Source organism: Gracilinanus agilis, chromosome 1 (assembly GCF_016433145.1).
Source record: "Gracilinanus agilis isolate LMUSP501 chromosome 1, AgileGrace, whole genome shotgun sequence".
NCBI classification, from domain to species: Eukaryota; Metazoa; Chordata; class Mammalia; order Didelphimorphia; family Didelphidae; genus Gracilinanus; species Gracilinanus agilis.
This window is the reverse complement of record NC_058130.1, coordinates 894,042-919,253: the sequence shown is the minus strand read 5'-3', so window position 1 is coordinate 919,253 and position 25,212 is coordinate 894,042. Positions and strand designations below refer to the sequence as shown.

General features: G+C 55.4%; 1 protein-coding gene across 3 annotated transcripts in view; it reads right to left on the bottom strand.

The window, feature by feature from the left end:
• Positions 1 to 4,124: 4,124 nt before the first annotated feature.
• Positions 4,125 to 25,212, bottom strand: part of LOC123231066 (programmed cell death 6 interacting protein) — a 31,080-nt gene continuing 9,992 nt past the window's right edge. Inside the window, exons 5-18 of one of the 3 annotated variants that reach the window (XM_044658328.1) lie at positions 19,682 to 19,835; positions 17,398 to 17,498; positions 16,132 to 16,248; positions 13,680 to 13,902; positions 12,839 to 12,962; positions 11,515 to 11,692; positions 9,610 to 9,721; positions 9,153 to 9,322; positions 8,416 to 8,664; positions 7,470 to 7,604; positions 7,039 to 7,133; positions 6,548 to 6,677; positions 6,262 to 6,461; positions 4,125 to 6,183 (exon numbers count right to left, since the gene is read on the bottom strand). In XM_044658328.1, coding sequence (XP_044514263.1) covers positions 6,009 to 6,183; positions 6,262 to 6,461; positions 6,548 to 6,677; positions 7,039 to 7,133; positions 7,470 to 7,604; positions 8,416 to 8,664; positions 9,153 to 9,322; positions 9,610 to 9,721; positions 11,515 to 11,692; positions 12,839 to 12,962; positions 13,680 to 13,902; positions 16,132 to 16,248; positions 17,398 to 17,498; positions 19,682 to 19,835 — 2,163 coding nt within the window. In that variant the 3' untranslated portion in view covers positions 4,125 to 6,008. Of the gene's footprint in view, positions 6,184 to 6,261; positions 6,462 to 6,547; positions 6,678 to 7,038; positions 7,134 to 7,469; positions 7,605 to 8,415; positions 8,665 to 9,152; positions 9,323 to 9,609; positions 9,722 to 11,514; positions 11,693 to 12,838; positions 12,963 to 13,679; positions 13,903 to 16,131; positions 16,264 to 17,397; positions 17,499 to 19,681; positions 19,836 to 25,212 lie in introns of all 3 variants that reach the window. The other 2 variants (XM_044659013.1, XM_044657636.1) reach the window with 2 other exon arrangements.

Here is a 25,212-nt window from a genome sequence, read left to right as displayed (position 1 = left end):
AGGAGTAACGAGTGTTTTCCGGCTGCTTAGAGCTAACTTTGTGTGAAGTGTTTGTCGCTGGGGTAAGCGTTGCGGGGGCGGGGGGAGTGCCTTGGCAGAGGGACCCCCTTCTGGGCTGTTATTTTAAATGGGGTCCTTCTACATCTCGCTGCTAGATTTTGTTGGTAACATACAGAAATGCTGAGGATTTCTATGGATTGAGCTTATATCCTGCAGCTTGGCCGAAGTCGTGGTGGCTTCCGTTCGTTTTTCAGTGATCCTCCAAGCAGGCCATCATGGTGGCTGCCGCACCTCGTCCCATCGAAACCCTTCAATGCTTTCTCCTCTCTCGTGGCTCCAGCAAGCATTCCCAGGGCAAGACTGAGAAACGCGGCTCTTCCGGGAAGGCTTCTCGCTTGTCCCCACCACAGATGATTGCGGAGAGCTTTCCAGATGTTACTTATCTCTTTAAGGAATCTCCGGAATGGGGCCTGGCCTTTGCCAAAGGCTCTCTGTGGGGCTAGTTACTGGCGCCATCCATTGTGCTGACCATTTTCCTAATGTTGGCCCAGCCCGCATTCCAAGTATAAAACCTGTCAGGTGACGGACTAGGAGCTCTGCGATATAGCATTGCTCTATTCTCCTGGCTAGTAGCTAAAAAATTTGCATCAAAATTCATTAGGGGAGATGGGTCTAGTTTGCCTCCTCGGTTCCTGCTGTTCCTGCTCTTCCTGGTTCGGGTAATCTGCATCCTATTGGTGATTTATAAGGAATATGGTAGGCCTCCTCCTTTGCCTAGTTTTCCAAACAGTTTACACATTATTAGAATTGGATTTTAAATGTTGGATAGAATTCACTGGGAGTCCATCCGGCCCTGGGGATATTAAGAATCTCATGGATGATTTGTTCCATTTCTTTTTCTCAGATGGGGTTACTGAAGAATCCTACTTCCTCTTCCGCTCATCTGGGCCATTTATATTTTTGTAAAAATTCATCCATTCACTTAAGTTTTCCATATTTATTGGCATATAATTGGGCAAAATAGCTCCTAATAGCTGCTTTAATTTCCTCTCCATTGGCAGAGAAGTCACATTTTTCATTATGGATTCTGGCAATTTGGTCTTCTTTTTTAAAAATTTAACCAATAATTTATGTATTTTATTTTCATAAATTCATAAATTCATTTTCATAAATAATTTTCATAAATTCATAAATCAGCTCCTTGTCTTGTTTTCTTACTCTCATTTTTTTTTCATCCAATTTGGTGTTTATTTGAGCTTTGACTTTTTTTTCTAGATTTTTTAGTTGTATGCTCAATTCATTGATCTGCTCCTTCTCTATTTTAGTGATGTGTTTAGAGATAAAACTTCTCATGGTATGGTTTTGGCTGCATCCCACAAATTCTGATATGTTATGTCACTGTTGTAATTCTCCTCAATGAAACTTTCTATGATTTGTTCTTTGATCTGTATTCATTTCTTTAGATTGTTTCTATTTAATTTTTAATCCTTTCACAGCCCTTAATAAAATAAAAGAATGTCATCTTTATTCCATGATGATAATTTCTGCTTGGAGGGCTTCTAGGCCCTGGAACCTGGCCAATTTCTGTGAAAGTGTCATGTGGGTCTGAGAAAAAGGTCTATTCCTTTCTATTTCCATTCAGTTTTCTCCAGAGCTCTCCCATCTAACTTTCTAAAACTCTGTTCATCTCTTTTCATGGTTACCTAGTTCTTCTGAGAGAGGAACACTGCGGTCCACCACAAGGAACAGTTTTACTGTCTGTTTCCTCCTATAACTCATGTAAGTTTGTTAGGAATTTGCAGCTCGACATTTTGGTGCCTGTGTGTTTGGTATTAACATGACTTCATTGTCTGTGGTTCCTCGTTTCATTTGGGCTATTCTTCTCTTTGCTTCGTCTGAAATCAGCACGGCTACCCCTGCTTTTTGGGTTGGCTCCAGCCCCTGGTCTTTCTGTTGCATCATTTCTAACCACAGGAAAGTAAATGAGAAGCAAAGTCTCAGAGCCATAAAGAAATAGGTTTCTTCAGCCTTCCAATAAAGCCAGACCCCTGGTCAAGCCCAGAAGAGCCCTTCCTCTATACCCCAAAGAATAAGAGCGTCTCTACCAGTACAAAACCAATTCAGGACAGTGAGGAAAAGAGATGTGGACTGGCTAGAGTCATCAGGAAATACTTCTGCTGGGGAGGAGAAGCCACTTTATGGACAAGGCCAAGATTGTGGAAGAGGCATACGGATGCCAATGTGAAGGGTGAGGCTGGCAGTGAGGCCACATCAAACCCATAATACTAAAATGACCCCCAAAGGCCTCCCTTATACTAACATGATTTAACTATCTTAGCATTACAATGACAACTATCTAAAGACTACTGCTGCCATTAAAATCCAATGCTCACAGAAAGGGGTAGGGTTTCTCCCCCCTCCCCCGTCTCTACTTTAAATGTGTTTCTTGTAGACAGCGTAATGAGGGGACTTTTTTTCTTTAAATCTCCCTTTCCTCTCTTTAATGAAATGCGATTTATTTTTACTTTGCTTCCTGATTTAAGCACTCTTCTCACGGTTGAGAGAAGTTAGCAAGAAACCCTTCTTAGGTACCAGGGAACGTCAAAACTGCCGACAAGGAATCACCTTCCTCCCTTGGCCTCCTCGGCGGTATCTTCATGGCCCCTTTGGGTGTTTTCTTGGCACAGATCCTAGAGCAGCTCGCCATTTCTGTCTTGAGCTCGTTTTACATGTGAGGAAACGAAGGCAAACGGGGTGAAGAGACTCAGAGCGAGGGTCCTGAGGCTGAATTTGGCCTCGGGGGCACGAGCCATCCTGACTGTGGGATTGGCCCTCTGCATGGCATCGCGGAGCTGCGCTGTTTTAGCGGGAGCTTTCTCTGTATCTCTCACAGTCTTATTCTTATTTTTCCTTCAAACAGAGCAGCCCCCCAAAACGCTGAGACATATCAGCACTGGACAGCCAACCAGGAAAAAAGAGAAGGGCGGAGGTCCTAGTTCTGCTCCAGCCTCAAACCCGTTTCTCTCCATCGTCCCCTCCAGAAAGGGGGGAGGGGCGCCCATCTGCAGGCCTCCTTAGCAGACAAAGATGTTTTGGGCAGTTACAGCTGTGTTTGCGCACCGATGGATTCCTCGCACTCTGGCCCAGCACTTCCTCCACTGTGCCGCGGAGCTGCCCTAAATTTCTACCAAGCAGGAAGTTTTCCTTTCTCTGGCCAGGTGACTTCCCCTCAGTAAGCCCAATGTGTCCAGGGCGGAAAGGGCAGGAAGTACGTTACGGAGCCCGAGTTTCGCTCCAGATGGCGGAAGTTGGGAGAGCTCCCCCGGCCTTCTGAACGGCAGCAGCGTGTAGGGATCGCTGCGCTCTCCCCTTACAGACAGGGAGCAGAGACGCGAAGCAATACAGAATTTTGAGGAGCTGCTTGTAGGGAGGGCAGAGAGGGATGAAGAGGGCTCCCTGCTCTCAAACACAAGCTTTCGGCCCACAGATGTTTCAACCCTGACAAATCCATGGATTGTAGTCAGGGAAAGCCTCCCCCCCCCCCCTTCCCGATTTCTTTCCATTTGCAATAATGAAAAATGCCAAATTGGGGCCAAAATAAACGACCAGCCAAACCTCGTGCCGTTTTTGCCCTAATTTACAGACCTCGATAGCGTGCTGCTGCTGCTGCTGCTACTGCTCGGTCCTTCCCGCATTCGCCAGCAACTTCCCGATCCCTGCACAAAAGAAACGTTTCTGGGGGTTCCCGTCAACATGCCTGGCTGGCTCAGTTCGAGCTTCTAAGCGTACCTGTTTGCTGGCAAGGCGCACGGCCGCCCCACCAGTCAGAACCGGGTCGCTCAGAAGGTGCCGGAGCCGGACCAAAGTTCTCCAAGACTTGAACACATTCTAGGAAAACGATAAACAAGCCCCAGGCGAGGAGGGGAGGCCTGGAGGGAAGGTGCGGGAGCTCCCCGGGGCGGCAGCTGGCCCAGCCCGTGTGTCCGGTGCTCAGGCCAGGGCCCGGCACAAGGTAAAGGTTCCATCAGTGCGTCCCCCCCGACTCACGAGCAGACAATGGGAAGGAAGAGCCAAGAGAAAGAGCTCCCGAGTGAACACGAAAAAGAATTGGCCAGACGAGTAAATCAGTCAGAATCTTCCAAGCTTTATTCGGAGGGTACAGTCATTGGCACATTGGCATTTCTCTCTAACGTCCCCTCAAAGAAAGACAATAAAAATAGAACCCAACATCCAACAATCTGTAGAATCAGAAAAGAATCCGAAAAGTCCCCGCCGGGTAAGAAAGGGTTGTTTTAAAAATATAAATTTCAAGCCAGCAACTAAGCCTGAACATTCTCTTCTTTTTCTTGAAAAATAGAATTATTCCTTTCCCATCCATCCCTGCGAGCTTCCTCTCCTTCCTCTCTATGGGGCCCGACCCGAAGGCTACTTCTCAGGCAGCAACAGCAGCCTGGGCTCATTCATTCATTCCCTCCAACATGGTGCTTCCCTTCCTCGGCACCTCGCACCCATGACCTGTTCTGTCCTGAGGCCAATCACAAAGAAACGGAGAGGCACGACAAAAATACTCCGGGACACAAGCCACGAGGGACCTCGGCCTCCGGCACAAGGACTGAGGTGGAGGAAGGGGCGGGGGTTTTTGGGGGGAAGGGTTGCCCACAGGAGGAGGCAGACGGCACTAGAAGGGGCGACCCCAGGCCCGCAGGCACCTCATCTGACACCTTCCAAGTGACCTCCCTGCTGAATCCTCGAGGACTCGCCAGTCACTGGGGAGGAGACCCCCAAGACTAGAAAAGGCCAGAATTCGGGGTGCCTCTCCTCGCCCAGGGTAACTGCAGGCCTTGCTCACAGCCCCCAGGTAGTGGGTTCAAAAACAAGGCTGTTTCCACAGGCCTCAGCACTTACATTGACCAGGATCTGGGAGGCCCTCATTCTACAGGACGGCCTCGTCCCGGTCCCCCTGGGGAGGGTCCGAGACCTCCTCCGGATTCAGTCCTGGGGGTCAAGCCTGGAGCTCTGACTCGCACCCTCACTAAGCCGCCAGCCTCCTCTCCGTTGGCGTGAGCTCACTCAGACCAGGCACAAGGTCCTCCTTGAAGGGCAGGGAAAGGGGGAGTCCTCCCATCCCGGGCCCTCCTGGTCACCCCAAAAGTGAGTCTCCCAGCCCTGGAAGGAGCTGGGCTGCCCGGCCACCAGTGGAGACTCCCTTCTCCCCGTTTTCAGGAGGCCTTTGGGGCCCAGTTATCCTGAAGCCCCCAAAGATAGGGGGTGGAGGGGGTCTCCCCTGGGGTGGGGATCGCCAGCTGGCCCCCACGTGTGGTCAGAGTCCACAGAACAAGATCTTTGGCCAATTCACGCCCTTTTTCGGTAAATGATGAGGTGAAATTTCCAGAAAATGGCGCCCCAGGTGTTAGATCAAAGTATTTGGGGAGGGCAGGCACCCCCTTGAGGGGACGGAGGGGCACAAGGGGGGCCCCGGGCCCTGCCCTGGGCACACAGTGGGGGGGAGGCTCCTGTGGCTGCCCTCCCCCCCCCACCCGTTGTGGAAGACGGAATGGGGGAGCGAAACCAAAGGTCCAAGAAGGAAGGAAGCCAGAGGGGCCTCGAGGGCCCCCCGGGGGTGTCTCAGATCTGGGGGCGAATCCCCTCTGCCTGCCGCCTCTCTCTGGGGTGCCCCACAAACCTGGTGAGAATCAATGACAAAGCAGGATAAGAACCCAGTTAAGTCATTTATTTTAAGTTATAAGATTTACAAGGCTCTGATTATTTCACAAAATAGCGTATTGAAACCTAGATCAGAGGCGAACCCCAAGGAGCCCCGTGTGGCTCGGGGGGCCGCGGGCCCCCCAAAGCGTGGACGGCCCTGGGCCGTCCTGGCGGGGCGCGACGCGGGCCTCGGAGCCACAGACGGCTCCCGGGGCGGCCGGAAAGTACAGTACATTAGAGAAGCGAGTGCGAGAGGCTTATTGCGAGTCCCCTAACCTGGCGCCGAGCTTCCTCTGCGAGCGCTACTGCTGCGGGTAGTGAGGCTGCTGCGGAGCCTGGGGAAACGGGTAGGCCGGCTGCTGGGGCCCCGGGTAGGGCGGCTGGCCCGGGTTCGGCGGGTACACGGGAGGGTAAGGCAGGCTGTACTGGCCGTACATGTAGGGGTTGTAGCCCACGGGCATCGGCATCTGGCAGTACCTGCGGAGGGCACAGGGCATCGGTGAGGCACGAGGCCGCCCGTCCACCCCCCCGACCCCCACCAGCCACGAGCGTTACCCCGGGTATCCCGGATAGGTGGGGTACGGCGGTCCCTGGGCCTGAGACGGGGCCCCGCCGGGGGCCGAGCCGGACGCGGGGACGCCTGGTGTGGGCGACGGAGCCGAGGCGGGGGTCCCGGACACGGCGGAGGCGGACGTCGTGCGACTGGCCGAGATCACCGGAGGCGGCGGGCGGGCCGGGGGCTGGGGCTTAGCCGGCTACGAGAGATAGGGGTGGCCCATTAGTCTGGGGGAGGAGATGGCCTGGAGATGGGGTGCAGGAGACCGAGGAGCGGCCTGGGGACCCCCATCCAGTCACTCACCAGCATGGTCCTGGGCGCCGGCGTGGGAGGGGGGCCCCCGGCCGAGGCCTGGTAGGCGGGGGCCGGGAGGGCCGGGGCGCTGGGCTCGCGGGCGATGCTCTGCTGCAAATCCCTTTGAAAGAGTAAAGCGAGAAAGGTGGGGGGGCGTCCGTGGAACTGCACCCCCCGGCCTAGAATAGCCCGGAAACGGAAAGCGTCCCAAACGCCCACGATCCTGCGGAGCCTCGAAGGCCAAGCACAGAGGAGAGCAGGAAGACCTCCGGGCAGCCACAGTGAGGTCAGAAAAGGCCATGAATGCTCGGACAGAGGCCGGGTGCCCGCTCGTAAGCCTCGCAAGCTGGGCAGCCCCCAGACAGACCCGCAGACCAGCAGACAGACGCACGTACACAAGACAGACACACAGAGATGCAGACAGACACAGACCCGCAGACAGACGCACACACACGCGCCACGCCTCAGGCTGCGCCACGTACTTGAGCAGCTCGTCCCTCTCCGTCTTGCGGGCGAACACGATGTCGCTGCACTTGTTCTGGAACTTCACCAGGATCTCGGTCAGCTGGTTATAGAACTGGGGGCGAAGGGCAGAGCTGCTGAGGGAGCTGCTGCTGGCACCCCCGGCGTGAGGGGGGCTGGGGAATGGCAGAGCGCCAAGGATGAGGGTCCGGCCCCGCCCAGCAGTCTTTGGCCCCTTCTGGGCATGAGAAGGTGCCTGTGTTTCCGGCCCTCCCACTGATGGGGCTCCCCCAGGGACCCCCTACAACAGCCCAGGCAGAAGGCGGCTCTCCCCCAGGATCCTGCGTCTGAGGCCGCAGGGTGCCCCCCACAACTCGGCCCACGTGCCCCTGGAGGCCCAGCAGGGGCTGCCTATTTTCCAGGCCGGACAGAGGCTTTTGGGGGCCCCTACCTTGGTGCCTTCCTTCAGATTGTCCACGAGCTCCACGAAGTTGTCGTAGGCCGCGGCCAGGTTCTTCAGGACCTCCTCTCGAAGGCTTGCCTCGCTGTTGGACTGCTTCATCTTGGAGAACTCCTGGTGCGAGACCTGGCCCGAAACGCAGAGAATCTGTGGGTCAGGGCGGGCCTCGGAGGGCCTCTGGCCCCAGCTGGTTTGTGCGGCTTCCCCCCGAGCGGCCCCAGCTTCTGAGGGAGCTCGCTGCCTGCCACGCCGCACTGACCCTCCACCTCGTTCCTCCGGAAGGACGCCGGGCCGCTGCCGCTGTCTCTACATCCTCCCCCTGGCCCAGCGCTCCTGCTTTTCTCTGGGGCCAACCAGAACGAGCTGACCCCTCTCCCCCATTTGGATCTTCTCCCTCCCCCAGGTGGGGAATGCCGTGAAGTCACACCCGTGCCCCCGACACGCCCTATGCCCGTGCCCCCAGCATGAGAGGCTGCAGGAGGAGGCTGGCAGCCCCGATCCACCTCAGGCCCAGCAGCTCCTCCTTGGGCTGGGGAGTGCCCAGCCTCCAAGAGCCATTCCCAGGGGGCTTCGTGCCCTCGGGGGCTCAGTGGGCACCGGCCTGGCCCCACTCTCGCACGCTGTAAGTCATCGGAACCCCAGCATTTCTGCCCCCGCCTCTTCCTTTAACCCTTTCCTTCCATCTCAGACTGAACATTAAGTGTTGGCTCCAAGGCAGAAGAGCAGGGAGAGCTGGGCAATGGTCATCCAGTGACTGCCCCAGGGTCGCCCGGTGTCCAAGGCCAGGCTAGAACCAGGACGTCCTGCCTCCAGGCTCCCCGGGCCCCGCCGGAGCTCGCCGTGACCGTTCCGGGTCTCTGCTTCCCGATTAACGGGGCTACAAGGCAGTCAGGGGCATCGGCTTGGGCCCGGCAGAAGGGGCGGCGAGGGGGCCCACCTGGACGCTGTTCAGCAGCTCTTCCTGCTTCTTCAGAGACTCCTGCACTTTGCTGGTGAGGCCCCCGTAGACACGGTCCAACTCGGTGACAGAGAGGGCCTCCTCGTTTATGGCGCCGTCCTGCGCCAGCGCTGCCAGGAACTTGCTTCTCATGTCGAACGTGGTGGCCTTGAGGTCGCTCTCCAGGCGCTCGCGCTCCTTCTTCACCTCGTCCAGGCCGGCCAGCAGGGTCTTCAGGACGTTCACCACCTGCGAGACACGGACGCCATCGACACCGGCCCCAGAGCGGGGGGTCCCGTGGGAGAGCCCACCCACGGGCAGGGCCTTCACAGTCCCATCCAGAGTGACCGCCGTGTCTATGCTGCAGAGTCTCCTGCACAGAAAACTCCTCCAGAGCCCGGACGGGACCCTCAGGGACTGCCCACGAGGACCCTGGACTCGGCCTCCACCCCCAGGGAACCACCGCAGCCCTCTGGGGAGCTTCATGCGGTGCAGGACGACTGACCGCGCACACACACGCCTCCTAAGAACCCTGCGGGGCCAGGAGGGTACAAGAACAGAGGCTCCAGCCTAGGCCCCGAGGCTGACGGGGAGCAGTGAAGGGCACCCCGAGATCAGCCACACGCCTGCCCATGAGGGCCTCAGACTCGGTGCGGTCAGCCGGCTGAGCGTGCGGGACCCGGCCCAGCACCCTCTCCGTGCCAGCCCACAGTGCCCAGCACCCAAGCCGGTCTCACCTCGCTCCCCTGCATGGTTCTGGCCGGGTTGGCCGAGGGGATGGCCGCGTTCAGCTCGGGCTCGGGCTTACACAGCAGGGCGATGGTATCCCGGTGGGACTGATAGCGCTCCCTGACTTGACCGTCAGCCTGGATGGCCTTGTCCAGCACCCCCTGGAAGCTGGCCCCCTCTAAAGAGATCGACAAAGAGCCGGGTCTGCAGAGGCTCGGCCGCCCCTTGCCTGCACCCAGGGCTCGGGGGGGTCCCACACGGCCTCTGGAGTAAGGTCGGCCTTCACCGTCCGAGTCAAGGCTGCGCCAACCACTTGAGCCTCGCCCTTTCTGTGACGCTGCCAAGCTGGACTTCTGGTGAGGCCTTTATTAGATGGAGTCCGCAGGCGACTTGGGATGCAGCCCGGGTCCAGCCCCGACCTCCCCACTCTCGGGGACCCCCCGGCCCTCAGGCCCTCAGGCTCACCTGCCCTCAGCGGCTTGTACAGCTCGTTGGACGGCGTCCTCTGCCAGCGCTCCTTGAACTTGGCCTTCAGCTCGTTGTCGGTGGCTTCCTCTTCGGTCAGCAGCCGTAACGACTGGAGAAAAAACAAGAGGCTGTCCTGCTCTGGCCTGGGGGGTGCCTACGGTCTTCCCTTGGAGAGACGCCCCAAAAGGAGAGCAGGCTTTTGTTGAGGTAACACTGCATGCCTCTCTCCTCCAACTCTGGCCTTCCCACGACTCCCCCATCTGCAGTCCCTCCGTGCCCTCAGCCCAGACTCAAACGTGCGTCTCTCTTCTGCACATCCCTCACCCAGTAGCCACCCCTTGGCACATACGGTACTCAGCACAATCAGGACTTACAAGGTCAGGGGACTTGCCCAGGGTCACACTGCCAGAAGCGGGGCAGGGGGAGGGGAGGGCAGCGCCTTCCAAAACCTGCATCTGACCCTCCAGCTGATCCCCAAGAACACAAGCCCAAGCCCCTGCCCTGGAGACCCTCATCAAGAGGCTGAGGCTCTTCTCTGCTACCCTCCGCTTGTTCTCCAACAGCCAGCCAGGCTTTCCACCTCACTCTCCCCTCTGCCTTTCCCGTCTTCATCCACCCTCTCACCCCCTTCCCCAGCTGCTCCATCGTGACCCTCCCCCCTCGATAACAGACCAGGATTTTTCCTGCCAAGAGGCCTCAAGGGGCCGCCAAGGCCCAAACGCTGCTGCTGCTCTAAGGGAAACAGATCCCTAGAGGAGCCGATGGGATGGCACGAGCCAGCTGCCAAGAGAACTCTACAGGCAGGCAACCGTCTGTCTGAGAACAAATGGTCTGAGGGTCAGGAAAGCGCTACGGAGAGCCTGTGGGCAGGCAGGAGGAAAGATCACGGCTTCAGACTAGCCAGAGGGGGCAGAGGAGGGTAGCCAGGGTGGGAAAGACCCATAGGGCACAGCCTCTGAGGCCCATGATGCCAACAAGAAGGGGAACTCGCAGGCTAAGGGGAGGAGGGGCCTATGCCAGCACCACAAGAAACAGCTGAGATGTGTTCTGCCAGGCCTCGGCAGGCAGAACTTGGAGCAAGTGACCAACAGGGGAGGGTGAGAATGCCACATGGTCAAGCGTGGGCACTGAGGGCCCCCCAACAACCCTGCCTCGGGCCTTGGTTCTGGAGCCAGCTCCGTTCCCTGGCTAGTCAGCCGGGGAACCGTCTCTTGAGAAAAACGCATTTGATGGATCAGAATCGAAAGGCGGCTTTATCGCACTGCTCGAACCTGCCCGTGCACGGCCGGGGAGCTCACCACCTCCCCTTGCTGCTCAGATCACCTAACTGAGGCCCAAGGGACTGCTGACCAGAGACACACAAGTGGACATCTCAAGTGGTCCGTGTGTCCCGTCCTGCTCAGTCAGTTCGTGCCTCCACAGTCCTCTGACTAGACACCGGGGGGGCCGGGAAGGGGGGAACCTCTTTCTCTGACTTCAGATAGTTCTTACACCTGTTTGCCTCCCCCTCCCAATCGGAATGTCCCGACTCTTTCCTCCAATTAGAAACTAGATGACTGAATTCCAAATCTTGTCGGCCGTCTTCAAGTTAACTGGCTTTATTTGATGAATTGCTTTTACTACACAAAATCTACCTCGCGATACAGTCGGGGTCCTGGGCGAGCTGACAGGCCTGGCCCCGACCCGTTACCCAGCCGGCACCCACTGCTCAATGAAGTGGCACCCGCAGAGGTTCACCCCTCGTTTCCTCAGACGTTTCTCCTTTCGCCCACCATTCCACACTTGGCATCTCCCGGCCTCCTGCCCAGGGCCCTTCGCCCTCCCGGCCCACCCCCACAGGATGCCTCATTCGTCTGTTCCAGGTCTCTGGCCTGAGGATGCCCAATGCTTGCTCCAACTCACCTCATCCAGGATTTCTCGATTTCTCTGCAGCAGTTCAGGAAGTTCTTGGATCAACTGGTCAACCGTCTGGATGCCTCCCTGCTTGATCACCGAGGCGGACTTGGTCAGAATGGACTGAGGAACGGTGTCTCCGGAGATGTCTTCGATGGCCGCGGGCAGATTGAGAGACGCCAGGACCCTAAAGGAAAGGGAGCGGCATTCCAGCACCTGCGCCGTCGACAGCGCGCCGAGGAAATCGTCCACGCCTACGATCTGCCACAAGCCCTTTGGGGGATCCTGAGAGAACCCTGGGAAGCCAGCCGAGCCTCCGCAGCCCAGCCTTCTACACGTCTACCCAGACGCGGACGACAACACCGGACAGGAAGGAAGATGGGGAAGCCTCTAGCGGTCCCACAAGCCCAGGGAAAGCTAAAACTGCTGCCCAACACACACGAGAGCTGGGCTGGCCCATTTGCACAGAGCGAAGGCAGGAGACCTGGGCATGGGAGCAGGGAAGAGACCTGGGACTCGTCCAGATGATGGCTGAATGGAGAAAGGAGGCAAGGAAGGCCACGCGGCACGTGTAGCGATCGGCTGGCCAAGTGGACTGTGTGGAAAAGCCAGTGCCAGGGTGCCAGCCTGAGGGACTTGAGAGCATGTTGGGCGAGGAATGGGCTGGAGAGAAACAAAAATGATGGCACGGCCAAATGGGAAGGACCGGTGGCAGCCAGAATGGCATGAGGTGAAGCCCAGGAAGATGATGTGGGAACCCAAAAAGCCAAGGAAGTCACCCGGGGACAAGGGAGGGCCCTGCAGTGAGAGAAGCAGCTGTCAGAGAGGAAGAAGGATGACGGCAGGGAGCTGCATCACAAGGGTCACTGAAGGCCAGGAGGCCATCTACAGTACACGGAGGGGACGGCAGCCTGGAGGGAGGGCACTCGCCCACGTGTGGCAGCAAGAAAGGAAGCAAGAGATGAGGAAAGAACCGAATTTAGGGTTAGACAGCCTGGAAAAGAGGGAGAGAACCGGGGAAGATGCAGAGAGGCTCTGAGACAGAGCCAGGGACACTCCCCAGCGAAGCAGCTGGCAGACCCTCGGTGGAGGGGGCAGAGGAATAGGTCCCAGAGGCCCGAAGGGAAAAGGTGGGTAGCGGCCCCTCTGGGTGAATCAGCCACAGAGGAGCCGCACGAGGGCCTGGCTGAGATCAGATCGACGAATGGGTCGTGGGCCCGCTCTGTCAGGCCAGGTGAAGAAGGCAAGAAGCTGGCGGGCCTGACGGGATTCGGGCAGGAAGGGGGACAGTGAGCAGTCCGTGTGGCAGGCACAGCAGTTCAGCTGCACTCACCCATTGGCCAAGTTGGTGGCTTCTCTCATTTGGGCGATTAGTCTGTTCACCAGCTCCGCTTTCCTCTGATTAGAGCAGGCCAAAGAATGTTGCACGGCCACCGGGACCATCTTCTCAAACAGGTCTGTAAGCAGAAGGCAGTATTTCGACAGGATGGTCAGCCAGACGGGCTGCTGCCATCTTCCCCCCCAAACTAACTGCCTGTCCTCGCAAAGCAGGCAGGAACCGAATCTTGGGCAGCCACGTAATGCCAGGAAGAGGCTGAGGGAAAACCATCAGCAGCCCAGACGCTGGGCTTGATCTCCTTCCTGCGGCGTGTCATGCCGAGGGAGGGTTATCTGGAAGTCGGGGGAGCTCAGGGGAAGGATGTCTGGCAATAGTGACGGATGTGAAGAGAGCCGCAGGCCGAGCTCCGCAGCATAAGCCGGTGATCCATCCAGCCCTCCACCTCTCCATCCGTCTATCCACCAATCGCCCAATCACTCCCTCCACCCTCCCCAGCCCAAAGTAGGTGCTCTGGAGAGCCCAGGCCTCGGACCCCTGCCCTCCAGGCCCGGTGCGTGCCCATGGATGTGCGCGGGCACGCGAAGGGCCCTCCTGCACTTCAGAACCGGGCCGACAGCCCGGCTGTTCCCTCACACGACCCTTCCCACGTTCCTCCTGGAGCCCTTGAAGCGAATGCTTCTCCCTCCCTCCTCTGCTCCCTGTTGACAATGCGGAGGCCTCTCCGAGTAGCCTCCACTTCCGTTTCAGAAGATACTGAAGGGGGAACCTTCTCTCTCGAGGGCCCAGAGCACACTCTAAGCCTCTGGAGAAAGGCCCTTCCGAAGGCTTGGCTCACCCGTGAATTTCTGGCTCAGAGGCCCATGGACGGGGGTAGCTTTCACGAGGGTGGCTTTGCCGATGGGCTCCAGGTCTTTAAGGTCCGGAACCCGATCGTGGTAAATGAAGTCGTTGTCCTTCTTGGCCGCCGCGAGGGCACGACTGATCTTGTCCGCAAAGTCCTTCACGTTGACGTACTCGTCGTACCTGGACGCCACGGTCTTTATCAATTCGGCCGCGTGCTGTAAAGCAGACGCCAACGTTAAGCTGGCCGACCGACGGCCCTCCTCGGGGCCCAGGCCCACCCGAGCGCGTGGCCCGAACCCCCGGCCTCCGGGTCACTAAGGGAAGGGGTGATGGGCTTCCCCTGGTCTTGGAACTTGTTGACATTTGACAGGAATCAGTGATTTGTCTTCAATATAATAGAAACGCGCATGTCTGGCTGTTTCCTAAGTCACCAAATCCCCAAAAAAGAAAGAAAAGAAAGAAACCAGAAAGGGCCCTGGTGAAGGACGAGATTAAAATGAGGAAAAAGCCAGCTCTGTCCCCACCCCTGAGGTGAGGTCCCGCTCATGAGGCTCTGCGTGCCCGAGGGGCCCAAGGGAACCAGGGCAGGCCCCTGACTCTGGGTTCTCAAAGGCCGGCCCAGGTCCACCTCCCTCCAAACTGAAGAACTGCTCGCCTGGCCTGGCCAATCTCGTTGCCCAGGCCGGCCTCCCCCTATGCCCGACTCTCTTGGTATCTACACTCCCAGGCCCACCTGTCCAGCTGCCTTCCTGCCACTCCTAGGGCCAAAGGCCTTGTTCAGGCCTCCAGAGCACCGGCCGGCCTCCTGTGTCCAGACCTATCGAGTCACAGAGACACTCGGCAGCCTGGCTGCAAACCAGCCGCCCTATGACCGCCTTCCCCTCTTGGGGCACCGATCTTGGCCATTTTCCCACCTGGGGAAGCGGACTGTCCTCAAGGGCATTGCAGGGAGTCCCAGCCCCATCCTTCCCCTCCATTCCTGAGGGAGAAGTGGAGCCGCCTCCAACACCAGCAGGAAAGCCTGTGCCTGCTGCATCTGACACCTTAGAGTCTATAAGTGGTGCAGAGGATGGGGCCACAGGCCTGGGATCAGGAAGGCCTGAGTTCAAATCTGGCCTCAGACACCTCCTAGCTGTGTGATCCTTGGTAAGTCACTGCACCGTGTTCACCTCAGTCTCCTGGGCTGGAGTAAACATTATCTTTGCCAAGAAAATCCCAAATGGAGTCACAAAGAGTTTGGAAACGATGTCATCAACACTCTTCAGACTGATAACTGAGGGGCCAAAAGGAAAAGCCAGACAGAAGCTCATTGCTCATGTCAGACATTCGGGAGAATCGGAGACTCCAGGGAGTTTCTGGCCCTCCTCACCAGGCCCTCAGCTCTCCAAGGTCCTCAACAAGAGCACCTTGGAAGGCTGCCCAGCCTGGGCGGGGGGGCTCCCCGACCCCTCTTCCTCCTCAAACCCTGCCGATCTGGCCTGTGATCACGGCCTGCCAGGAGAGGACAAGCTGGGTACGAGGCCACAGCGGCACCCAATCCCCATCAGAGGAGTCGGGACAAGGCCAAGACGAGGGAGAGGGGGCTTCGCAGGAGAGGCCACCCCGGGGGGAGTCTGGAGTGCATCTGGAAAGACCCCGTGGGGAGAGGATCACAGTGGCCTAAACAGATTGCCCGAGACCAGATAACGGCGGCCTGGCCAGGCCAGACTGGGCTCTAACCCTGCAGCAGGGGCCCAGAAAGGCCTGTCCATCCATCCGGGCTTTGGGATCACCCACTAAGGCCATGCCAGCAGGGCCCAGGCAGGGCCAAGTCAGTACATGGACCTGGACCTGGACCTGTTGCTCTGGACTCGGAGACAAGGAAAGGCTCTGGAAAAGAGGCTTTTCTGTGACCTGGCTCAGAAACTGGCCTCAGGAACCTCCTGCCTCGCTGCCCTCCACAACAGGCTCGCCGAGGCATCTGTGAGGCTGGGGCAGAAAGGGCCCAGGGGCACCCCCTGCCTTGCCCTTTGGCCTAAAGGTCTGAGCCAGCTCTAGTCTGAAGCCACCTCCCTGCTCGAGTCTCTCCTCAGCCCTCCTGCCTCGACTCCACCACAGGGGCCGGTCCCAGCACTTCCCGGGTGGCCCGGGTAGGGACACAACCTCTGGAGCTACTACGGTGCCCTTCTTGAACACAGGCTATTAGGGGCACCGGCCGTGCCACGGGGTCACCCGAGAAACACGGGGGTGCCTGGTGACTATCAGAAACACAAGATAACCCTGACTGGACACCGAAGGGGAGGGCCTGCGGGTGCAGAGCGTGTACGTGGCGCCCGGCCCGGCCCGTTCCCAAGATCTGCCAGACGGCTTCTCAGCCCGGTCTGTGTCACGAGAGACGGCCCGATGGGCAGAAAGGGGGAAAGACCCCAAGAAGGAGCCCGGCCGAGGCCCCTCCGCCGGCTCACCTGCAGCCTGGCGATCTCCTCCCCAAACTTCTTCTGCTGCTTGGCCAGCACCGCCTGGTGGTACTCCGCGTGGGCCTGCATCACCGAGTGCTTCGCGGCCAGCACCGGGAACACCTCCTGGAGAGAAAGAGTCTGACCAGGGGGGAGTCCGGGCGTCAGAGACGGCACGGAGTGAGGACGGGGAGGGGACGGCCATCGCGACAGCGGCCAAGAGCGGGCCCGGACGACCCCTCGCGGCTTCCGCACCCAGAGCATCCGCTGAAGCACTCGTCAGCCTTCATTTACGAAGCTCCAGGCTGGGCTACGGGCAGAAAGGGAGGCGGCGCCCCCGGCCTCACCCCCCCGGAGCGGAGGCTTCATGCCCCCCTGCTGCCTGGGCCACTGTGACCTGCCTCACTGCCCTGTGCACTGTGCGTGTGCCAGCCTGTGCACAGAGTGGCACAAACACAGGCACAGCCATGTAGACACACACGCACAGCAATGACTCCGTTTCCCAATAAGGGGGGGAGAATTCTCTCCAGGAGCTCGTCTCCACACGCACCCATTCCCCGAAGCCAAAGGGTGAGGTGAGGCTGGGTGCGCCCCACGTGGGGGCCCTTCTGGCTCCCTGGATCCCCCCGGTGGATGTGTCCTGGCCCCACCACAGCCGGTCTGGGCCCTGACCCAAGGGGCACCTGCCTCTCTGGCCGCACGTAGCCCCGGAGGGAGAGGCCCCCAGCGGTCGGCCCGGAGCAGGACTCCCCCTTGGAGTGGGGGCCGTTCTCGCTCCCCTTTCAGCGATCTCTCGACAACTGCGGCTCTTTCCGTCCCCTGCCCCACATCTAACCCGACTCCTGGGGCTAAAGGCAGGCTTCCCGGCCTCTGGCGATCTTTGGAAACACGAGGGCCCCGGTTCTGGACCCCAACAGTCCAACAGCCTCAAGGTCCGGCACAGTCTAGTCACACATCTCCGGTTCTCCAAAGCTGCGCCATGCTTCGGTTCGGTCCACTTCTTCAGACATGCCACAAGGAGGCCGGGGCTCCCCCAGGGAGGGGGGTGTCAGGGAAACACCGATGTGACAAGACAGTGAGATCCGGGAGGGGAGGAGGGGGTCAGGGAAGAGTCCAAGGACTTGGGCGTCTACCCAGCAGCTGCACTAAGAACGCCAGCTCTGAGTCGGTCAAACTCGCCGCCCCGCACAAAGCCAGATGGGACCCCCCACCCAGGGCACCGTCCCAGTCTGTGTCTGGGGCGACGGGAGGCCTGCAGAGCCCCCCGAGACTCACCTTGGGGAGGGTGTCCTTGTACTGGCACTGCTTGCAGGCGTCCCCATAGTAGTCGGCGGCCTGGTTGGCCAGCTTGGCGATGATCCCATCTTTCATCTTATCTGAAAGAAAGAGGCCACGAGGGGCCATCAGAACGCAAAGGGGCCCCCACAGGCGCGCTCTGGCTTCAGCATGTCTCCAGGCTTCTGTGGCTCCTCAGCGTGGTGATGTCCCTCGGGCTCGGGGCGGCCTGTTCCCCTCCACCCTCTCATGACTGGCACCGCTCGCCCGCTGCGAGAGGGCACCAGACTTCCGGCGAGATTCCAGAGTCGATTCCAAGGCCCTTCGGAGACACGGGCTCTATCGTGGGCTTGAGCCCTCATCGAGAGCATCAATGCCCACCAACTATATCAAGAATGTGCCATTGGAAATGTAGCCCCGGGGCAGCCAGGCGGCACAGCGGGTAAAGAGCCAGCCCTGAAGAGGGGAGGTCCTGGGTATAAATGGGGCCTCAGACACTTCCTAGCTGGGTGACCCTGGGCGAGTCACTTCATACTCCCTGCCTGGCCCTGACCACTTTACTTTCCTGAAGCTGACACTGAGACAGAAGGAGAGGGAAGGGGCCCAGGGCGAGCTTTCACTGGTTTGTGACATCCTCAGACACTATTTGGTAGAGTGGAGAGAGGAAGAGGCCCAAGTCCAAACAAGGAAGGCCTGAGCTCCAGTCCTGCTTCCGATCTCACAAGCTACACAACTTGTCGGACCTCTCTGCCTCAGTTTCCCCAGGTTGTTATGAGGCTTCCATGGAATGAGAAAACTCAGCAATAAGGTCAGTCATTCACTCCAGGGAACGAGAGTGGCCACTCACCCCCAGGGCAGTCCTGAGTCTGTCTCACAAGGGCTGTGAAGGGAGCCTGTGGCAGAGCTGACCAAGTCTAAGGGCCAAGCCTGGGCGAGGGAGGCCCTACAATGAGCCGGCAGCATCACGGCCTGAGTCCATCTCCAACCCTGCCCGCCCTCTGCCAGACGTGCCCATCGGGAGGAGCCGAGGCCAAGGTCGCCGGGCAGGATCTCGCTCGAGGGCACGACCTTCCCAGGACAGGGGAGAGCCCTGGCACTCCCTGCATACGTGTTCCTCCCCAACCCCAGGGGAAGGGATCCGGGGCCCAGTCTGGAAACACGGAGCCATCAGAGCATTCTGGATCCATCAGCCACTTCCAAAGGCTGCACCCAATTCCCTCCTGCCCCCCCAACCAAGCCCCTTGAATGTTAGCAAGGGCCCGAGGGCCAGACCCATTCCCCAAGGTGCCGGCGTCCTCCAGCCTGGCCTGGGCAACCATGACCCTGCTTTCTCCAGCTAGGATCCACATGGGCTTCGGTGCCCCAGGCTCATCTGCCTCCCTCCCCCTCTGGCCTGTCCCCAATGTGGGAAGCATCCCATGATCCCTGCAGACAGGGAGCCCACCTCCTCCCAAGGTCGCTCCCCCTTATTTATGCCACCTCTGGCAGCCCTTGAAGCGAGTCGGGCACCCACCCAGGTTTGAGCCCTTCTCATCTCCTCCAAATGCCAGCAGGGAAACGTCCCTTACAGAAGGCTAAAATCAAGGAAGGCGGCGGCCCTCCAGCTGCCCTCCCCATGCTTCTGGGGACTCCGGGGGTTGACATCACGCTTCCAGCTCCCTCTCCCTGGAGCATCTCCACCCAGAGATGGCGCCCAACCAGGAGTTCCAAACAGACCTCACCCTTGGCCCGAACCCAACTCGCTCATTTGGCCGACGGCCTGGACTGACCCCACCCTCACTGCATGGCCTCTGGTGACCTAGGCCCGGCCTCCCTACCCTGCCACTGTGCCAACCTTCAGACACTCAGTTCGAACCCGAGGCCTTTCCACGGCTAACAGCCAATCTCTCCCCTCCTCCCTGCCTGACCACCCACTAAGCCCCATTCCCGAGGGGACGAGAGCCCCCAGACGAAGGTCTGCCTCATGCGATTCCCTTCACGCCCTCTCCATGCCATCTGAGCAACTGTGATCTCCTCGTACAAGCCCGTGCCCAGCGCCCAGGCTGTCTCCCCTCAGAATCCCTGGCATCCCCCATGGCTCAGCCCGAGCGCTCCCTCCTATGGAGGCGGACCTCCTCTGAGCCAAAACCCACCGTGTCTCTGCTGACTGGCCCGAGAGGTCCTGAAAGGCAGGGCCCCTCCCGCTTCTGCCAGCGCGTGCCCGCTGCGTGTCCGGCAGAGGCCGGCGGGCAGACAGCACAGTCCCCAGGACCCTGACCTGGCCACCACCAGATCTCGCACTCACCTCTTGTGGCTTTGAGAAAGAACACTTCCTGGGCCTGGGCCAGCATGATGAGGCTCAGCGCCCCGGTGGTGTCCGGAGCTATGTCCGAGGTAGGTTCTCGGTTCAATGCGGACAAGACGGTCTCTTTGATGTGCAGAAAGGCGCCGCTGGCAAACTGCCAAAGAAAAAGGAGGCATTTCAGAGGCACGTGGACGTGTTCCGTGGAGGAGTTCTCAAAAAGCCAAACGCTGCCATGAGGTGTGAGAGAGGCCGGACGCCATTCCCAGGATGAAGCCCCTGAACTTCTTTACAGAACACTAAAAATGGCCAGGCCACAGGAGGGCCAAGCTGCCCCCCCTGCGCAAGCACGAGAGTGGCACCAAGGGAGACACAGAGCCTGAAAAGGGAAGGGGTCTCGCGACAGGAGCAAGAGTGAGAACAGAGGGGAGGGCGCTGCTACTAATGCCAGCAAGAAAAATGCAGCCACGGGTAGGACAAGGCAGACAGGAAGGCCGAAGACAGGCCAAAGACGGTTCTATTCAGCTAGCCCACAGCTGCCCCCAAAAGGGCAGGGCCAGGGCATTCTCACTTCCGATGGGCCCAGGCGTCCCATCCCCATAGAGAGGATGGCAATTCCCAATCTAATGGACAACCTTTTGACAACCAGAATCTGTCCCAGAATTACAGAAACTCCCAAATGGAGATGGAATAACGGACTGAGCCCTGGCACCAGGCCACAGGCTCCTCTGGGTTAAGAAATGTCTCTGAGAAATAAAGAGAGACCATAGGCCTCAGGGGCACAGGAACTGGCTGGACTGAGACCTCACTGGAAACCCAGGCTCCCCAGGCCAGGCCTGGGAAGAGGGAGGTTCACTGGAGGGCTGCCTGGGGGACTGAGGCAAGATGTCACTGCTCATTCGAATCAATAAGCAGATTCAGCAGAACACTGGCCTGAGCAGAAGGTTGTCTGGCTTCCTGTGAGTCAGGCGGTTTCACTTTACCCTTCGGCCTCAGTTCAATCCCAGCCAGAACTATCTTCTCCCCATGACCAGCGCTTTTCCTCAGTAAATCAGAGGGTCTTGGCCTCATCCCTCGGCAGCCTCTGGACTGCCTGGGACTGACACAAAGCGAGGGCCAGGAGGGTCCCCTGCCCAGGCTGCCATGACATCTTCCCAGGAGGAGCTCCAGGATGGTGAAAGCCCCCTTCCCGTGTTGTCCTCCTCTCTTGGGATCCCTGTACCTGCCCAGCCATTCCTTCGCCAGTCTCCCTTGCTGGACTTCCTCTGGATCCCACCCCTGAGCTTCTTGCTGACCCTACTCCCATCTCTTCTCTCTCTTGCTGGCACAGGGGGCCCCCCTCAGCTCCCATGAGTTTAAGTGGGCTCTCTCGACTAACTGCCCCCAATCCACAGCCACTACTAGAGCCTCTCCTGGCTTCCGTCCTGCAACCACACTGACAACTGGCTCAACAGAGCCAAAATGGGGGAGCCCCCTTTCTCCCCAAGTTTCCTCATTGCTGTTAGAGCCATCAGTGCCCTTCCAAATCTCCCAGGGTCAAGACTGTGTTATTTAGAATTTCTGGGGGTTCCATTTAAAAGTATTTGACAAACTTCCTATGGACATGTGGGGGACTTAAGAGACTACATTTTCTATGATCCAATGGGTTCCCGGTTTTGGATGTGGTGACGTCTCCAATGTATAGCAAAGCTTAAATTTGGAGGTGGGCCTTGAGACGCTCTCTCTGGTACAAGGCAGACAAGATGGAAGGAGATAGGGACTGGCGGTACTTTTGAAATAGCTTTTATCAGGCACATGGTCTTATATATATTTTACCAACATGGCCATGGTAATTAAAATATTATTTTTCCTCATAATATCAGCCTTCATCAATTTTTAAAATAACAGTTTGGCGTCCACGAAGGGATAGTAACTCTCAATTTTTCAGATAGCCTACCAAGAGCATTTAGAATCCTTCTGGGAGCCTCAGACCTGCTCTTTTTCCACTCTTGCTCCTCTCCCTATTCTCCCCAGCCTTGAATCTGCTTTTCAGGGAAAAGGGATGATGGCTTTACATGCTGCTGGGCTTCTAATACCTTTGCCCAGTGCCTGGGGCCTGGTCTTGATTTTTTTTTTTTTTTTAATTTTAAACCCTTAACTTCTGTGTATTGACTTATAGGTGGAAGAGTGGTAAGGGTAGGCGATGGGGGTTAAGTGACTTGCCCAGGGTCACACAGCTGGGAAGTGTCTGAGGCCGGATTTGAACCTAGGACCTCCCGTCTCTAGGACTGGCTCTCACTCCACTGAGCTACCCAGGTGCCCCCCTGGTCTTGATTTTTGCTAATCGTTCCTGCCTCGCTGGACTGCTCTGCTGTTCCTGACTTGTGGCCGCTTCTGCTTTTCCTGAGAATCCCAAGCACTCGAACACTGCCACTGCTCCAGAGACTGCTTCTGTGGCTGCCTACCCTCCCCCAACTGTCTCCTCATGCCGACCCCATAGACTGCTGACTGCCACTTCAGATTTGGGAAGTATGCCCCGCCTCCCCCGCCTCTTGGTACTGACTTTTAACCTGAAAGATGCTTTTAATCTACTTTTGCCCTGACCTAGGCACCCCCACCCACAATCTCTCCACTTGGGTTTTCTAAAAACTGACCTAAGCTTTTCCCCAGCTCAGCTAGTGTTTACTCTTCAATCGGGCCGCATGGCCTATTTCAAACTTTCTTGCGATTATTAAACTGAAACTAAGGGGATTATTAAACTGAAACCCATACCTGCTCAGGACTTTGAACTATATATCCCTTAAGCTCAGAGGAGAGACTGGTTATAAGGTCCTTGAATCGGACCAGAGGTGGATTTTAAAACCTCAGAACTGAATGACTTTAATTTGTTTTAAAAACTCTGTATCTTACTGTATTTTGCTGATTGGTTTTGGAAATTTATTGTCCTTTTTTGTTGAATTTCCTGTTGCACTGAATCATTTTAAGCTAATGAAGTTTTTGGCTGGTAGATTCTATTTATGATTTTATTGTAACTCCCAAATAATGAAAAATCTATTAGAATTGGTAAAAGAGGTTTTTTTGACTGTATAGCTTGTTATCTGGCATTCATATTATATGTCCTAATTTAAGGTTCCATTTTTTACTCTATCAAAACAATGCTGTTATATGTACCATTTATGAACCTCTTACACATTTTAAAGGTGTAAATAGCCTTATGTATACTGGATTTGCCATCTAACCTATAGGAGCACATGGCTTAAGTTTTTATTCTATCTTGATAATTACAACCTTGGAGATTTTGATGCCTTGAGGATTTAAATTGCAATTTTATAAGAGGTTTTAAAATTTTACTTTAGATCCTAGTCTCTTTTGTATAAATGATAAGGTTTTTATGTATTTATTTTAAAGAATTGTTGTCTTAAAGGATATATTTTATTGTGAAGAATTGTTGTCATATATGTATATTTTTTAAACAGGAATCCAGAAGAGCTTCTTCTGTATGCATGATGTTAGTCTCTATGTTTTAGCCTGCTTTTATCAGAAGAGTCTAGAATTCTTAAAGATAATTTAGACCCAGAAGGATTTTTTTTTGAATCAGAATTTTTTTTAGGCTCTGCCCCACAATTGCTATAGAGACAGTAACAGAGTTTGTGGAGAAAATATCTTAGCCAAGGTTTGAATTTGTTAACAAGTATACGATTTTTTTTAAACATCATAGCAAGTGATTATAATAATGGGTTACTTATTATTGTTTTAAAATGTGTTATTAGAAATTATAGTACTTTATTTGAATGTGCATTGTGAATCTGTTATTTTGTAAAACCCACTTACACTCACGGTTCATGCAAAGGCTTAACAGGAAATGAATCTCATTTTTGGGTGGAAAACCCTTCACTAGTTCTAAGCTATATATATATATATTTTTTTTAATTTTCAAAACATTCTTTTATTTTTCTTCCCTACATGTGCAATGCAATATTTGTTCTTTTCCCATTTTTTTAATCCTTGAGAGCATTGTATTTTTTTCCCTGAATATATTTTTAATTTCCTTATTGCCTTTCCTTTTAAATTTTTTAATTAGAGCAACTGATTTTTTCCTTTTTTCTCATCTTGTACTGGAAATACACACATAATCATTATTTATCCTTTTTTTGATTTTACAGTGATATAAGCTGAATGCAAATATATATTTGCTATAATATCAATGCATACCTGAAAAGCCTGAGACTATGGTAACCTGCCAATTATTGGTAAATATTATGGGACTGTGATTTAATGTCCCTCTGTCTGATTCCAGGAGAAGTGCTAAAAAGAGCCACGAGATCATGGAGACTAAGAATCTGCAAAAGTGCCAAGGAGCAAAAGGCCATGCAGACCATGGAGTTAGGAACTCCCATGCCAACATTGGAGGACTTGAACTCATTTTATGCCTCGAAGTTGCAACGCTTAACATATGTTAAGTCATAGGACTCTTCGAACTATACTGCCAGTAAAGCACCTTATATTGGCTATCGGACCATGAAAAGACATTTCCCTTGTTCACATAACTGAGTCCTGTTTTTCCTCTTATAGAGAATGGCAATTTTCTGTAGTCCTGGCCCTGAATGGGTATTTGCAAACTGCTTAAATCCCTTTAATTGGGCCTTGATTCAAAGGCCTGTTATAAGTTTATTTTTCCTTACATTTTTTGCACATTTTACATTTCATTCACAAGTTAATTTTTTTCTTCTTTATTTGAATTTTATTCTTTTTAAAAATTATTTCTTTTGCCAATTGATTTCATACAACCCCGTGACTCAGCTATGCATCCTTAGCTGACCTGAGGTACCTTCTTCAGGGGAGAAATGTATTATTTGGAATTTTCCTCAGGGGAGTGTGTGTTAAGTTTTTATAATCATAATGTCTGAATTATAATCTATAATGCAAGTTAATTTTTAACTCCTTTAGGAGTAATCTCAGGGAGATAATGTATAATTCTCAGAAGGAAATGTATGTTTTACAATCTATACTGTAAAGTTTAAATTCTTTGAGAGTAATTTCAATATAAGGATTGTGCCATCTCCCCACACCATGAATATGCCTGAACAGCCTTCACTGGATTATGAAGATCCAAATTTGAACTTTGGGGTGCAGTTGATTTGAACTATGGAGAGCTGAATGAATTTGTTTTTTGAATGTACACTCTTATGCCAATAGGGGGCTGCCCCAAATTGGCTTTTTGTCAATGTGGCTAGTTTTTATCGTCTTTTCTTTTATCCCCAATTGATCCACCGAAAAAGACCAGTCTTTTTCACCGGATCTCAGGGGGGCAATGTATTATTTAGAATTTCTGGGGGTTCCATTTAAAAGATTTGACAAACTTCCTGTGGACATGTGGGGGACTTTGAGACTACATTTTCCGTGATCCAATGGGTTTCCGGTTTTGGATGTGGTAACATCTCCAACGTACAGCACAGCTTAAATTTGGAGGTGGGCCTTGAGACGCTCTCTCTGGTACGAGGCAGACAAGATGGAAGGAGATAGGAACTGGCGGTATTTTTGAAATAGCTTTTATC